Source organism: Dermacentor albipictus, chromosome 5 (assembly GCF_038994185.2).
Source record: "Dermacentor albipictus isolate Rhodes 1998 colony chromosome 5, USDA_Dalb.pri_finalv2, whole genome shotgun sequence".
NCBI lineage: Eukaryota > Metazoa > Arthropoda > Arachnida > Ixodida > Ixodidae > Dermacentor > Dermacentor albipictus.
In genome coordinates, this window is record NC_091825.1 from 94969476 (window position 1) to 94985997 (window position 16522).

The window sequence follows — 16522 nt, forward strand, 5'->3', positions numbered from 1 at the left end:
TGGCCGATGATGTGACATATTAAATTGTGCATCTGCAAATGGAGACTGTTTTTGCAAATATTTGAGCAGTGTTGTGTGCAGTTACTTCTGCGGGATATACGCGGGGATATTCTTTCTTTCTTTCCGGGCTGTTGTAATTGGAGGTGGGGATTATATGCGGTGGCAGGTTATATGCGCAAAAATATGGTGCTTGATCTATTTGCTTACTATTAATTCTGTTAATTCAGGGCTTGTAGTTCCATGCCTGTAGTTCCTGCCTATTTTCATAATGTCGTATTTTTCACCTGCTGATCTTGCATCGCAGTTCTTCCTAAACTTGAAGGTAATTTATTCATTTAAATGGGCATAGATTAACAAGAAATGTCGATCACATCATTAATCTGTTATCATCCATTGGTCACCATATTCAAGTCGTACGTGTTACCGAAATGGTACGTGAAAGCGACAGAGGCTTATTCAAGTTTCCCCTCTTATGTTTTGTTACAATATTGTCCTTGAAATAAGTGTCCATGGTGGTGCAGCCACTTCCACGCCAAATTGCCTACAATATCACATATGATGACCTAACGTTAAATTTTGCCAATTGTAAATCTGTGTGTACCGTACTTCATGAACCTCATCTTTTTCATAGCAAATTTTGTTGTTGCATGTATTTATCGCTCACCATCAACATCAGCTACTCAGTTGTGTCGGTTCTGCTTAGATTTAGGTGATGCACTGCACAATTTGTTATTAGGAGGGAATTGAGTCATCACTTCAAGAGGCATCAACATTAAGCTTCTTGACCGTTAGTGCACACGTTACAGGTGATGTCGAAAACATGGCATTTGTGACGTGTTTCTGGCTCTTACAATCGCTTCCGATGCTTGCAGCCATGAAAACCGTAGCCTTTGAGATCTGTTTTTGTTACCCAGAGAGAGCAGTCGCTGGTGCATGGATTTGAACACCGCCTATTGAATACAACTGTTGCACTGTTGTACTCAATAGCATGTGCTCTCATGTCGTTTATGGCTATGGTCATGAGCTCCTCATATACATACCACCTTATCCTTCAGTTCGTGGAGATGCCACTATCATAAATCACATATCAGGATATCTCATTACTTCCCCTGACGCTGGTGTTATCGAGGTGTTACCAGCGGGTGTTAGCAACCATTACCCTGCATTTGCACAATAAATGTTTTTTAGTGAGCAAAACAGGAATAGGTACTTCAGGAGCTGCTTCACTAATTTGGTGTTTCATTGTGAATAAGTGGGGGAATGGAACAGCTTTTATATTTCAATTTTTGCTTGCATCATCGGTCACATAGGTACAAGCTTAACTGCTATAAATTTGCACCAGACATTCAACTACAGTAGCCCAGATGCTTTTGAGAATGTTTGGAGCCATTGTAGAAAAAAAAAAAAAAACAGCAACGAAATGTGTGCCATTTCACCCTTTGTATTGGGAGTAGTGGGACATACATTGGAGCCATGGGACGGGTGCATCCAGCCATAAAACGTAGCTCAGCCTTATGTGCAGGTAAGTCAAAACTGAACAAAAACAAGGACCTCAGTCTTTGGTTTCCCCTGTCACTTGTCACTCTCGCAGCAATGTATTTGCTTTACACTGAACATAGGTCCAGACAGGTGGGTAAGAAGAATGTTCGTGTTTCTCTTCCTTTCATGATCTTCACCATTATATCCATGCCATCAGCACTCTTGGCGTTGCTTTTTTGAAAGATGACTGATGTTTTGCCAAAAAATCATGCAAGCACAATTGCTGAAAAGTAAGTGTTCTTTTAACCTTCACTGGGGCATCTTGAAACTCGTTTGCTGGGGGGGCTCTGCAGGTCATTGTTAGGGAGGACTAAATTGCATTTCAGCTTGGTGTATTCCGAAATCAAGTGAACGGACTTGTCACTCTATGTGCTAGCTGTATCTTAAATGCCTTTCTCTGCCACGATTCTTGGGCCAGTTCGTTTATCCTTTTGTATACAGGCTTATATAACATAATTGTGCTCTAAAATGGCTTTAGGAGTGTGCTATAAGCAAGCAGTAAGTAGCCAATTATAGCGGGTAAATGTGTGATTAATGTAACTAAAATGTGTAGCACAGTTAACCCTTTGAGGATCGATTTTTTACACCATATGCGACCTCCCAGGGTTGATTTTTTATTGCAGATTCCAATTCTTAGGGAGTTATTTCGAAAAAAATTTACCGTAATTTTTCTAGGGTGATCGTAAAGTGAGAAAAATATATTTTGCGTTGGTATATATGTACTCTTCATTCATGAATACTAACAACAATAAAAAATAAAATAAACTTATAAGAATTGAAAATTTGATGCATTGTTATAGTTCAAGGCTTTGAAAATGCGCACACGAGAATAATTTCGCAAGACTCAAATGTTCCTGCTTTTAGGCTAATATGTACATCCATAGCGTAATCGAACTGCGTAGGTGTGCGCACTCAAAAAAACTGTGGTTGTATGCCCGTCAAAAAAGCAAAACATGTGACCAAATTCCGCTAATCTTCATCTTATCGCCAACCAGAGGCAAGTAGTTTTCGCGAGTATCAAAAAAAAAAAGAACAAGAAAGCAACGAAAACGCGTGCACAGCAGCATCCTTCCTATGCGCACCCCCGTGAGCACTAAACGATCGAGAAACAAGCGGTTGCCCTTTGACCGATTAGTAACGAGATAGCCATCAGTTCTGCAAGCGCAAGAAGCCGAAACTGCCTCCGGAACAAAACCCAAACCGCCACCGTTCCGCGTGCACTCCAGTGCGCGAGGGGTATTATATAGACGTGCGGAAGCAAACTAGCGCTAAAACAAACCATGCAACTAAAACCGAGAGAGGGAGGCATGCGAAAAAAATTCCCTGTATTCCCACATAGTGGCAGCACATGACAGAAAAGAAAAAGTTAGGAAATTGGCACACTTTTTAAACATACAGACGGCGCCCAAAATATACGGAATCGGCCATTTTGGAATTTCTTCGCAGCGCCGTATATTTGTGTCATTGACCCTCAAAGGGAGTGGAGCAGGTGTCTTGCTCCTCCCTGTATTGTGCGATCCCATTCCACTTAAGTACACAGGGCAGGGCGAAATCACTTTTCATATTGAAGAGCCATTGAATAAGCTTAAGAGCACAGTGGCAGAAAACACTCAAGAAATGCAAGTCTGAAAGATTACTGTTCATTTGCACGTCTGCCCTGCTGTTTTGACTTCAGAGTAGTCACCACAAAACTTCTAGTTACTTTGTGTAGTCAAAAAAGCCATTTTCCATTCACCTGCCTATCTCCACAATGATGCAGCCACAGGTTACGATAGAAACCACAAACACAGTGGCAGTATCTCTGACGTACTTCCGTAATGTGTAGCTCAAACAGTGCTTAAGACATTTGAACTGTCCTTCTCCTTCAACCGTCCCACTCCTCCCATCTCTCCCTTCATGTTATTGAACAGTGTGACTGGTTTTCAGATAAGGAGCATGACAATGCCAAAATTGCTTACGTAAAATTTCCGTTGCCATTGTCAATGCATTTACAGCTGCCATGTCATTAGCACCATTCAAAAGTAAGTATTTTGCCACAGTTGAACCATTCTTGGCCGTAAATCTTCTTAAATATCTACAGAAAAGGATAATTTATATAGCAGGGCAAAAAGGGCAACCATTCAATGTGAATTTCTTGGTTGCATAGGTTATTTTCTGAGGTTAGTTTCTCATGTTCTAGGTCAGTTGGTGCATTGTTTAGTACTGCTAAACTTTGATATAACGAACTTCAGTATAACAAAATTCTTGATGTAATGAAGCATTTCATGTTTTATATCCTACTGTCCATAGAACACCATGTATCTTGAACTTCAATATAACTAATTGTGTCTATACACAGTTTCAATATAACGAAATTTCATTGTCACCGTGAAGAAATGCCAAGGCAATAAATGGAAACTGCCGTGGGTACAGATGGTCAAATGGTTGAATTACATGCATGCATCTGCTTGCAAACGCACCTCTCAAATAGTATGCCACCCATCATACAGCGATCGCCATGGCGGAGAAGCATGACAGCAAGACCATGCTTTCGTATAAAGTCTAAGTACGATAAGATCCTACCACACCCTGCGTGCTTTGCGTATGCTGTGTGTGTGCTAGGAAAAGTGTACGAGGTTGAGCTGCAAAGGATGGTGACTTGGTGTGTGCCGTCTTTGCACTTGTGCAAGGGAAAGCACACGAAGCGTTTGCTCCCCTCTGCCTGCGCTTTTCATGATAGCGTCATCCCACTGCGGGTGACATTATCAGCCATGGTAGCGGAGTGGATGCGAAAGCCTCACAGATTATGCTTCGTACCGCAGATTCGAAGATGTCAACACGGCATGAAACTTCTTTTGGTGGCCACCTCTCAAATGGAACAAAATGAATTTTTTTCTCATTAAATTAGTTCTTTTTTCAATAGCTCGATAAGTCAGAAATTTTTGTGGTCCCTTCTTTGTAAAGAATATCCCGCAAATGACTGTACTTATTTGAATAAAAGGTCATATTTTATTTAATGGAACACTTTGTCAATTTTAGCTGTTTCATTATATTGAGGTTTAGCATAACTGCATTTCAGCTTCTGGCTCCTGCATCCAGATGAAAATAGATAGAGCACAGGAGCTGTTACATAGGATATGTGCGAGTATGCTGTATGGTACTGCTTATGATTGCTCAGACAATAAGGCTATAGATAACATTGTTGGTGTTGTATGCTTTTCTGATTTATTCCTACTGGTGATATTTATATTGCAATTGCTTTTTTTTTTCAAATTGCCACAGAAAAATAAATATCAAGCCTAAACCGTTCATAAAAACAAACTTTGTAAGTTGCCACATATGTATAGCAACTCCAGTAAAAACTTTTGAGAATGTTGTAGATACTCTTTTTGAAAACATGTTTGAAACCTTTGCGGTGTTTGGTGAAAAAATGTTTTGCAGAAGAGCAGATTTTGAGAGTGACAATGCCTGGTTGCGTGGTGGGCAAACGATTGTCTATAAGTGCGTGTGTCGAGTCCGAGTGGTTTACAAGGAAGATTGTAAGGGAACATCAACCTAGCTGTTTTCCTTTATTGTTTGTGTGTGGATATGTTGTTATCAAGCATAAGTTAGGGTAGCTCATCTGTTGCTCGACATTTATTAAAAATAAAACGGACAGCAGGCCCTTGTAGTAATTATAAATTTTCTTCGTGCTTTATGTAGAAGGGATCACACACAATGCATGTGTATTAGCGTTTAGGTAAAGTAAATCTAGGCACGAAGCTTTATGTCTAGTGGAGCAGTCTTGGGTTTGTGTTTTAACAGTCAGCGTTTACATGTAGCAAATGCGCAAGTGGCAGCGATGCAAGTGGACTACAACAGATTTTTAGTAAATGTCACACTCAGATACTTGTAGTCTTCAAATTCCTTTTTTCTTATTCATGTGCCGTTAATGTGGTGTGAAAATTTGATTGTTTGTTTCTTGTTTGTGACAAGAAGCAGTACTGTTCTGTCAGAGTTAAGCTTCATGGACCAGGATGCGCACCATTTTCATGATTCTTCTAAACTAATGTTAAGACTACTTCGATACTCGTGGTGGATTATCTTTCTATGCTATAACAGTCATCCATGAGTAACCAGATATGTGCATCAGTACAAACTTGTTGCATGATACTATTGATATATAATAGGCAAAGAATCAGACTGAAGGAGCTTCCTTGGGGTGCATCAGAGGAAATCAGTAATAGCACAAAGACAACACCATTTATGTCCAGAAATTGCGTTATATTACTTAAATATGATTTGGGACCTAACATTTGCAGCTTTTTTTAAGAATTTGCCATGCGAAATGCTATCAAATAAAATGCTTTGCTAAAGTCAAGAAGCAGCAGATTGACTTGACCAGAAACGTCCAGTGTGAGGAGCTTTGTCAGGAAATGCTACTACTAATTGTGTTGACTGTAAAAACCTTCGTGAAAACCGTGCATGAACTCTAAAAGTACCTTGTTAGGTTTAGAAGAGTGACCTAATGTGGGATTATATGCTATGAAGGTTTACAACATGAAGTTAAAAATATCAGACAATATATTTATATATATTTTTTAATGAAGTGGTCTCCTTTCTTATGAACAGCAACCACACAAGCAACATGCCAGTCATCCAGTACTGCTCCACTGTTCATAAAAGGTCAGTCAAGACATGAGACACTGGCTTGGCATACCGGTGCAGGAAGACGTAGGGACATTTTCTAGGCCTCCGGGCGATTTCTCTTTCTCCTTTAATAGAAGAGCGAACAGACTTTATGGTGTTATTTCTGGGTGCATCGGGACAATGAAGCTTGGCTCTGCATGTTGTCATCAGTCAAGAAAACTGAATGGAAAATACTCATTCAATAAATTAGCGATATGCATAGGGTTAGTTACCAAAGTGCAGTTGCGATAATTTTTGTTTTAGTATGGTTTCTTTCGCTGCCCATATAATACTAAGTCTCCATACCAGTCTTAATAAATTAACGCAGTGTCAAGGAAGAGTACTTATTTGTTTTTTTTGTGCAGCTGACGACACTTGTGACAGATTATTTCAAGACAATGAATATGCTCTGCATAGGCGGTCATTCTCTTATTAGCGCATTTTAAATGACACGTGGAAAATATGTAGTGGTCACTGTTACAATTTGCTGTGGCTGCATTTATTGTAAGTGGCGGAACCCCCTTGGTATACCAACCATACTTGCTGCTGGCTTGATGATCATGTCATTGTTCACTGTGGTCGATGGCAGCACAGCTACAAATGTTTTGTATGTCTGTCCACCCACTGGCTTAAACTGCAGCTGTGAATAGCTTGCATAGGAATAAATGATTCAATGCACGACGAGACCATTTGCATACAACCTTTTGTAGTGCACCAGCATCATTAGTGAAAGAAAGTCAAGTTCCCAAAGTCTGTCTAGGATGGATTAATCATCAGCACGAAAAAAAAATCCCTTATGATCTTTACCGAATTTGCAGATTTAGTACTGATGTCAGCAACAGTGCATGTGTACAGTACTAATTTATGGTCAGATATACGCTCATCATTGACACGTCATAATTACAGAGTTCTGTGTTACAGAACCAGATCTAGTATTGAGCCACCATCATCTATCATATGAGTTGGTTTAAGCACAACTTATCTAAGTTGCATGCAAGCATAAGAATGGGCTACCATGTAATCCAGGGCCGGTACAAAATAGCAATTTCTTTGTCTTGATTCTGCGGCACTCTTATCTACCATTCATGACCGTCAGATCCCATTGATAACGCTGGCAGAGCGCTGCTCTGACCACTCACAAAACGCGACACGGAATGACATTGAAATATAATTGTTAAGTTATCCCAGTTCAGGCATTGATGCACTCCGCCAGTCAACCATAGGCAAGTTAAAAGCGCCTGCCATGGTAACCTTTCCATAACTTCTGCTGTCATATGATCTAGCAGCCTTGAAAGAAATCCTGGAGGCAATGACAAAGCGATGTACTGCACTCACTGTGACAGCGGGGCCCAGCTGTGTACTTCTAAAAAACAGGTGTTCGTGATTGTCTGCGGTGAGGTGATGACAATGTTTCTCAGTAGAACAGCATCGTTCCCTCTCTGTGACTCTCCATCTAGCCTAAACATTGGCGGTATCCCACTATCAGCATGTCATCAATGTCATCATGTAGCCATGTTTCAGTTATATAACTGAAAGTATGCGTAAGTCTGTGATTGGAAACCTCCCATTTCCTTTGCTATGTCCCAGTCGACATCCCCAAATTCTGTTGACCTGCTTTGCTTCATTATTTTACTGTTACCACAGCACAGCACCTTTCATGGCAAGTTCACTGCAAATTTTTTATTGTTATAGAATTCACTGCTTACAGGTGTCCATTCAGTCATTCAAAAGGGAACTTAGTCATACTTGTTATTGAATAGGTCATTCGAAATATTATTTGTACTACCTACAGCTTGTTGTTTAATATTGTAATGTGTTTATTTATTTTTTGCTGTATAGTTCCTCGTATGACTAGCTTTTTCTGAATACATTGATAATGTTAATTGTAGCTTTTTTTCTTACGCATTTATTAACAGAAGGTCTCACTTTCAGTCTTTTGACTGTAAATCGTTGTTATGTATATTATGTCTTCTTTGTAACATTATGTTTGTAAATATAAAAATTGGAATTGAAGCTTACTTGTCTGACACAAATTGCAGGCTTTGCTCGGCTACTGTTGCATCGCTGACTTAAAAAAAATCGGATAGAGCTCCTAGTTGTACAGATTTGTAGATTTTTGTTTTGTGGCTTCAGTACTACATACTGTGCAGACCAGACACCTTCTCTGCAAATGTTGCATGTTACTGACACGTTCACATTCGGTTACTATGGTGGGGTGTGGAGATATCCAAATCTAATTTTCTCGCAGCACCTGGTGGTCCATTATAACTCCTATTTTAAGGGCAGCTAAAAACAAACAAGAAAGGCTGTTGAAGCTTCAAAAAGCCTTTGGTGGGGCATCACTTGGGCTGCCGTCTAGCTACAGCATGTAAGGCAGAATTCCAAAAGCTGACATTGTGTAATGCAGACTAACAGTGCATTGAAAACATCACAGCAGTGACATATCTCAGTTGCTTTTTTAGTAGTAGTATGGCGTTTGTGATTGCCTTTTGTTATTCCGAGGGAGCCATCACTGGTATTTTGATTTGGCCACCACCTGTACAAAAGTATTAACATGTGGTCTTTGCTAGACTGTAATAGAAATGGCCCAAATGTGTGAAAGAGCATTATAGTTTGAGCGCAAAAATTCTGAAGCACCAACTCCCACTTTCTCCACTAGTGACCAGTCTTTTTTCCACCAAGGAAAGGCAAATAGGTTTTTCAAAGAACAACCCCTTCTATGTGTTTGCAGAGAATGTGCTGAAAATCCTGGAGCCCCACGAAACAGCTGAGGAGAAGCTCGGCGCCTTGTTCCAGCACTACCTGGGCTTCCAGGAAGGCACCTGGCAGCTGCAGGCAGCTGTGCAGAAGGCCGAGCGGCAGGTGATTGTGTTTGCATTCCTCCCGTCAGCTCTCTGCTCCAGTGCGCAACAATAGCGAAGGAGAGTCCTGAAGAGAAATGGGTTAGAGTTGGAGTAGCGACACATACTAGATGTTTTTAAAACAAGTGGCTATCTTTGTCTCTTTTGCCTGTTTTTATGGGCGGTGGTTGGTGGTCAAAGGCTGGGTTTTCACTGGTGATACAAAGGCACCAGTCCAAAGGGTGCATGCTCTGATGCAACCAAGCTGTAGACCACGTTCGTCACCGGAAGCCAGCTGTAGTAGTTATTTGACACGCACTTCATGTCCACCTATACTGATGCTACAGATGCACTGGTTAGCAGCTCTGTTCTCTGTGGAATTACACAAAGAAAGAACAAATGCTACCTAAATATGTTCAATGCAACAGATATACGTCTTCAAGGGTGTCATTCCTTTAACCCTTTAAGGGTCACTGCTGCACATGTATGGCAGCAGAAACAAATCCCAAGTGCTCATGACCGTACATGAACGGTGGCAGGGGAAAGCTTGGAAAAAAAAAATGTGCCTTTTTGGAACAAAGCACCATCTAGCGTTGCTCAGGAGGTGCCGCAACCTACTGTGACTTCTAGAACAAATTCTTAATATGCTGCTGTTCCTCGTCTTCCGAAAACTCAGTTGTTTTTTTTCCTCTGTGGTGGCTGCAACCGCGGTGGTTTGGGACTATTCCAGCTTCACCTAGTTTACGGCTGCATGCTCTGTAGTAACTGACGCCCGGACAGCAGATAAGCCAGTAAGAAAAGAACAGTTTTTTCTAGAGGGCTTTCTTTAATTAGATGAAGCGGCGTCCTTATCTGTGCTCTAGGGGGTCAATACGATAACAGCGCAAACTTCATTGCTTCGCTGGTACGTCACCGCACGACGTCACTAATGCGGAATTGCATGCTCATGCCCCTGTTTGTGTACATTATAATCCGCACTTTCACTTGTGTTGTTTTGAGTTACGGTTGTTGGGAAGACTGATTTCTGTCTCATTTCTTATTGCCCAAAGCATCGCCACGAGGTACTCACCCGTATAACTCCCCCGTAGGCGTGTATTATACTTCGTTGATAGAAGGGCACCCACAAACCGGTGATGCTGCCACGTGCCTCTCCCTTTGCAAGATGTGCGAGAACTGGTAGAGTCTTGTTTAACGATTTAACAATTGATTACTTCAAGTTTCTCATTTGCTTTGTTTCTCTGATGAGAATGCACCACTGAATTTGCTCGTGGGTGCTCGCATGGCATGCCTCGCTATCACTATGGCTGCTTCTCCCTGGGGCTTTGCTCTCTAACATGCTACTTCACTTTACATTTTCCTGGTCCCTCTTCATTCGATAGGACATAGTTTGGAATCCGCAGCATTGCCATGTTTGCTGGCATCACAGTCTCGGCGCAATACGTGATAAATGTGTCAAATAAGATGGAAAGTTTCAAAAGACGAGCCGTAGCTGTGTCAAACTAGTCTAAAACAATAAGTTCTGTGAATTTTATTACATTCTTAAGATAAATTATTTATGCTGGTTTGCCCACCTATTCAACAGTAAACCATGCAAGAAAAGTTCACACGTTAAAAAAATTTCTCGCTTTGTTGTCCCCTAAAAAACTGTTTGTTTGGCTTTGCCAAAATAGTTCACTCTGAAGCATTGAAATCTGCACTAAAGCAATGTGACACTGCAGGTACACATTTCCAGAAAAAATCTTACCTTTGAAGGATAATAAAGTGTTAGCTTTCTAGAAGCATTCAGCTTATAAACGCCAGAAAACGGTTAAGGTCTTGAAGAGATGTGGTTTGTGCGTGTATGTGCAGGTGCGGCAGCTGTCGAGAGAGAAGGAGCAGCTGCAGTCTGACTGCAACCGGGCCCTGCTGGCCAAGAGCAAGCTGGAGAGCCTTTGCCGCGAACTTCAGAAGCAGGCCCGAGCAGTGAAGGTGGGCAGACTTTCTGGTCAGCGTTGCCATCTTTGCTTGTGTATACAGTAGACTCCCGTCAGAATGAACCTGATTAAGCAGAATTTTCAGATATGAGGAATGCTGTATAAACGTTTGGTGTGCTTCTGTGTGTGGGAGAGTTGCTCTTTAAAGGGCCCCTCACCAGGTCTGGCGATTTTGAGGTGACAAGGGCAGAGCATACAATGCGTGCCAACGATCGTGTTTGCAAAGAATTACATCGCTACGCGCCGCGGAAAGGTCTGAAATTTCAATCCAAACGCCGTTTTCCCTTGCGGCCACTGCACGCCAAGCCAGACAGTGATGTACTCGCGTCCCTGTGCCCACATACTTGGGTCTGCAGTGGGACGTCGCTCGTGGTGACACGTGACTTCGAGAATTATTCAAGGCACCATCTCTTATTTGTGCGATCTGTTGCTTGAATTGACGAATTGAAGTTTAGAGAAATAATAAAACACACAAACGCAATGTCTGCGTGTTTTTTTTTGTTTTACTTTGCACCGAAGCAAGAGAGATGTACTTTCGCTTTGTCTGCTTGTTCTCACGGTTGTGCAGTCATGTGCGCAGGTATTGAAACTGTGCCATTTTCTACCGTGTTGCAGCGCGTGATCATGCTCTGCGACCTGCTTGTTCTGCCTCAGTATTTGTGTAGCACTGAATTATACCGCTAGTCATGTGTCCTTGTGCACAGTGCGCAAAACCGTGCGCTGGCAAACAAGAAAACAGCTCACGCACGACGCTGTCAGCGGAAGTGCGTAGTGCTGAAAAAAAAAAAGAAAAAAACGAAGGTGCAGCCTGTGATGTATGTGTCACGTGATCCTCGAGCTCTGGTATTGGAGAACTCGGGGAAGGAATTTTTCTTGCGGAGGCTAGAGGAGCGAGTGGAGAGAGCGTCTTGCTTGACAGTGGAGCCTGCCTGCTGAAATCATGGGTTCGCGTCACTGAAATATTTATATCTCGGCTATCAATGAGCTGACTTGAAAAATTTTTTTCGGCAGAACGCTCCCTAGAGGACATGTAACAACTTGCAACGTATGACCAAAATGTGCTGTGGGGCCTGGTGAGGGGCCCTTTAATCCGCAAATGGCACCTGCTTCATTGTGACCTCGTAAGCTTAGACAAAATAAACTGAGCGTTGGGTTGACGTACAGTATGCGACACTTCGAAAGAAAACTTTGCTTTAAAGTGGTACAGCATCCACATCTGTCCATCCTGTCTGTGTCCATTGTTCAAGTGCTGTAGTGGCTGTGTCAAAGCAACTGGACGAAATGCATGCTCTGTTCACCTCCTTGCAAGGATAAATGGCTACACGGGGCCTAATACCGCATACCACCCTAGAGAGAGCTGCCTGCCTTATGTGTGTTGTCTTTACAAACATGTCCTCAGGACGAATGCATGATGCGCATCCGGGACGAGGAGGAGAAGCGCCGGGAAGTGGCCTCCAAGTTCCAGACAACCCTGATGGACATCACGGCTGTGCTGGAGGAGAACCAGGCACGCAGTGTGCAGCTGCGTGAGGAGAACTTCCAGCTGGCGCAGAGGCTGAAGGGCGTCATTGACCACTACGACCTCTGGGAGAAGGCCAGTGGCTTTCATGTTTTAGTGCCCTTGGTTTGTGGATTAAAGGCTGACTGCAAAGAAATTTCACATTGGTTGGTTAAATTGGTTCTGAATAAGCATGTGTACATACTGTACAAGTAATACAATTAAATCCAGGTATAATGAACTCGGATAAAGCAAACTGTTGTCTATATTGAACATGAAAAGCTCACTGAACAATACTCATGTGAAATAACTCCCTCATAATGAATATTAGATATATATATATATATATATATATATATATTAAACATGGGGTATCCGCTCCCACTGCCAAAAGACACTTGCATGTTGCCGCACATCTCTCATGATGGTTCAAGGTAGTTGTTTTTCGTGTGACCTATAGTTCCAACAGCATCGAGAACAACATTCTTAACGATGCTAATAAACAGCCAATGCATGGGTAAAATTGCTATAAGTCAAAGTAAAAGGCAAAAATTGCTGCTTACTATGCTTAATTTTGTTTTCAATAAATGAATTTCTTCGTAGCACTCGGAACCTATAAAATACTTCGTTACACAGGGCACTTTTTTGTAGGAATTAGGCACCACCTCACTCCCGATAGAGCAGGCTGAGCATGCTCAGCAAAATGAAACCTTAATTTACCATCAGTTTAAGAGATAGTGAAATAAGTCGCAAATTTCTTTCTACGCACTTCCTCCGACGGAATGTTTAAGTGCAGCCGACATTATCTCATCGAGGTTCACTCTTGCATCGTGGTGAAACCTGCGAACGATGCAAGGTACAGCTTCAGGGTGTCGAATGCTGTCATTTCCAGCATTGTTGTTTAAAAAATTTTCGTTCTTCAGGCTCTTCATCACTGTTGCCTTCGTCAACGTTTGCCTCATTCCCATCCTTGTTGGCTTTGACGACATCATCGGTCATCAGTTCCGAACGACTTCTGTCATTATCACTCTTGGTATATTTCACAGCTGCCACACCTGCTGCTGTTTTGGATCAAATGGCATATCAGTTGATATAATAAGGAAAGGCAAGATATTACCTATTTGTCCTAATTTAGTTCTGTTGTTTTGGCTTACATTGTAGGTGAACCAGTTAGCTGTTCCATTGGCCATCGAACTGGTATGAACATAGAACTTGTTGGGGTGGACATACAGAAGAAACCCATCCCAGTTGGGTTTTCCCAGTACATGTGTTGCATTGGTTCACATGATAACACGCAATGATAGGGTGCTGCATTATTAAAATTCAGTGCAGCTCTTCTGATTTAGTTTAATATTATAAAGTGACTGTTACAGTGCAATGTGGCTCTTATCTTCGTTGGTGGGAGTGGATCTCAATAGCTGCTGTGCCAGTGGGCCATTGTTACTGGCGTAAGCATAAGCAAAGGGATAAGCTGAAATACAGTCATGGATGATTGAAATATGGATACGTGAGGGCTAACTAGAATACATTTTGCTATTTCTGCTTTCCCCAACATGGCCAATGTCAGCATGGTTTCATCTTGTATGCTTAGTGTGAGAGCTCTCTCTCCTTTGATACCTCAATATAAGCAGCCATTTGCGGTCTTGCTCCTGAGTTACTTGCAGAAGGCGTTCTACTTTGTAATTTCTTGTTCGCATTTAATTTGTCTGTGGCTGTGCATGGTGACTTATCGGCAGTTGCTTTGGCTTGGTGGCTATGGTATTCAGGTCCTGTGCACTAAGTTGTAGTTGCCAAATTTCATTGCAGGCAGAATGTGAAAACAAATATGGGCCAAGACATTGCACATTTCAGTTTCCCAGAGTACTAAAAGAACAGCCTTACCATGAGCAGAGGCTTGGAGGGCGTAATAGCTAAAAACCATTTGCAATGCCACCTTGGAGTTCTTTCTCACGTGAGCTCATCACAATGTCACTGATAAAGGTCATCTTGCATTGTAGAGAAACCAAAAACTCGGCCTAGGTCCTCCTAGTACAGTCGAATCTTGTTAATTCGAACAATCGAACAAGCTTAATTCGAATTTACAGTTTATTTAAACTGACGCTGGGGTCCCGTCAAAGTTTTGTGTATTCCAATGGGCAAAAACGACCGGTAATTCGAACGTGCAAGCATTTGCGATGGTTAATTCGAACATTCCACGTTCCGATAATGCTCTCAGCAGCGCACCAAATCACACGGCGGCACCTTTGACCAGCATTGCTCTGACCTCGCCATAGAGCAAAGGTTTAGGAGAAACCCCTCAACTCCATACGGGGGGGGGGGAATAAATAAAGAAAGAAAAACTTTAGTGGCAATCTTAACCTCTCTCAAGTGGTAAAGTCGCTGTTTCTGCGTCACGTCGTAATGCCCCAGCCACACTAGCAGCAAAGCGCAAGCCGCCAGAGAGATAGGTCCTGGGCCGATTTTTCAGGGCTCGCCGCGGCGGCAAGCGAGCCGAGGGCGGAGGAGACCAATAAGAGTAGCCCCTACAGTCACATACGCGCTGGAAACTGGTATCGTGTGGACCCTCCCGGCCACTCTATTCGTACTCACGTCTGGTTCAGCTGGACCGCTTGTTTCGCACTATCGTCTGCTTGCGTCTGCTCTTGCCCACACTTGCTTTGGTTGTCTTGGTTGGTATCGTTCGTGCTTGTTCTTTTACAATCACAAGTCTGAACCAAGACGTCCCGATGGAAAGGTTGTTGGAGACAGTGCGCCATATTCGATTCTGTATGACAAGGCAGACCATGAATACAAGGACACGAAGGCGACACCCAGTGCCTCATTCTCCTTGTCTTTACAGCGCGGCAACAGAAGGGAGCACACCAACATGTCTATGATCAACAGCAATGACTTTGTCATCTTGATAAGACATGACTCGCATTAAGAATGTAGTACGAAAAAGGTAAACACAGTGCTGACCTGTCAGCAGACCAAGGAAAAACACAAGCACGCAGAGGGAAGCAGCAGTAGAGGCCCAGTCCTGGCCTTGGCAACTCCGCTGCTTCTGTGGTAGTAAGCGGCAGAGGTAATTAGAGCCATCCAGCAAGCTGGCGAGAAAGCAGATCCTCTTCTCTCCAGCCCTTGCTCGCAACTACCCTCCCCTCTCCCTCCTTTTCAGCTCCCTCGTAACTTCCCCATCTTCGACGGTCTCCGCGCCGATGCCACCAGTCCCGCTGGCCTGGCTGAAGTTTCATTTTCTGCCGTTATCAAGAAGCGAGCGTTGGTCGGCATGGGCAGTTTCATGGTTCTCGCTCGCTGTGTGCTTGCGCGCCGCGATAGTTCGCAACTTCCACCATTTGTTTATCATGATATGGTGCATGAATATTTCATAAACAAGTCCTCCTTTTAATTCGAACAAAATTTTGGGCCCCTTCGAGTTCGAATTATCGAGATTGGACTGTACTAACTCTTTCTGCGTAAAAATAGCCCATATATGTGAAGGCGACATGAAATCCCTTACATAGCAGTAATGCCTCAGGTGCTTTGGCTTAGATGCGAAAGGTCAAGAAAGAGCTGTTTGTCCACCACCGTCTCTTGTGATAACCAAGACTTTTCTTGGGAATTTGATTGATTGAAATAATAGCTGTATGGTTCTGAAGAAAATATTCTACTCCCAAATATTCTATTCCCAGTGAACACAGAGAAAGTGAAAAAAAGAAGTGAGGCCTTCTGTGCAGATGAAGAAAAGCTGTACATTCTTAGTGGCCTCCCGAAGAAGGCTCCAGTATTATTTTTTTTTTCCCCTTTACTGAGTAGTTAGCAGTGAGTGACAGATATCTTAATAGGTCATTCTACGATGAACTTGTGAATGCAAAGTTTGTAGAGCACATTTTAAAAGGTCAATCTCGGTTGTTTGCGATGTCTATCATTTATGTAGTCCTTTGTTCGCATTTGAAAGAAAGCCAGCAAAAATTTTGATTCACGAGCGCAGGCCACTTCCATACAACAGCTACTCTTTTCTTTTTTTAATTGCTAAAGAAAGGCGC

At 42.5% G+C, this 16522-nt stretch overlaps 1 protein-coding gene across 3 annotated transcripts in view; it reads left to right on the forward strand.

The window, feature by feature from the left end:
• LOC135918646 (alpha-taxilin-like) overlaps nt 1-16522 on the forward strand; it is a 48676-nt gene that overhangs the window by 14836 nt on the left and 17318 nt on the right. Inside the window, exons 5-9 of one of the 3 annotated variants that reach the window (XM_065452277.2) lie at nt 3534-3560; nt 6130-6183; nt 8918-9048; nt 10875-10994; nt 12399-12593. In XM_065452277.2, coding sequence (XP_065308349.1) covers nt 3534-3560; nt 6130-6183; nt 8918-9048; nt 10875-10994; nt 12399-12593 — 527 coding nt within the window. The remainder of the gene's footprint in view (nt 1-3533; nt 3561-6129; nt 6184-8917; nt 9049-10874; nt 10995-12398; nt 12594-16522) is intronic. The other 2 variants (XM_070538618.1, XM_070538619.1) reach the window with 2 other exon arrangements.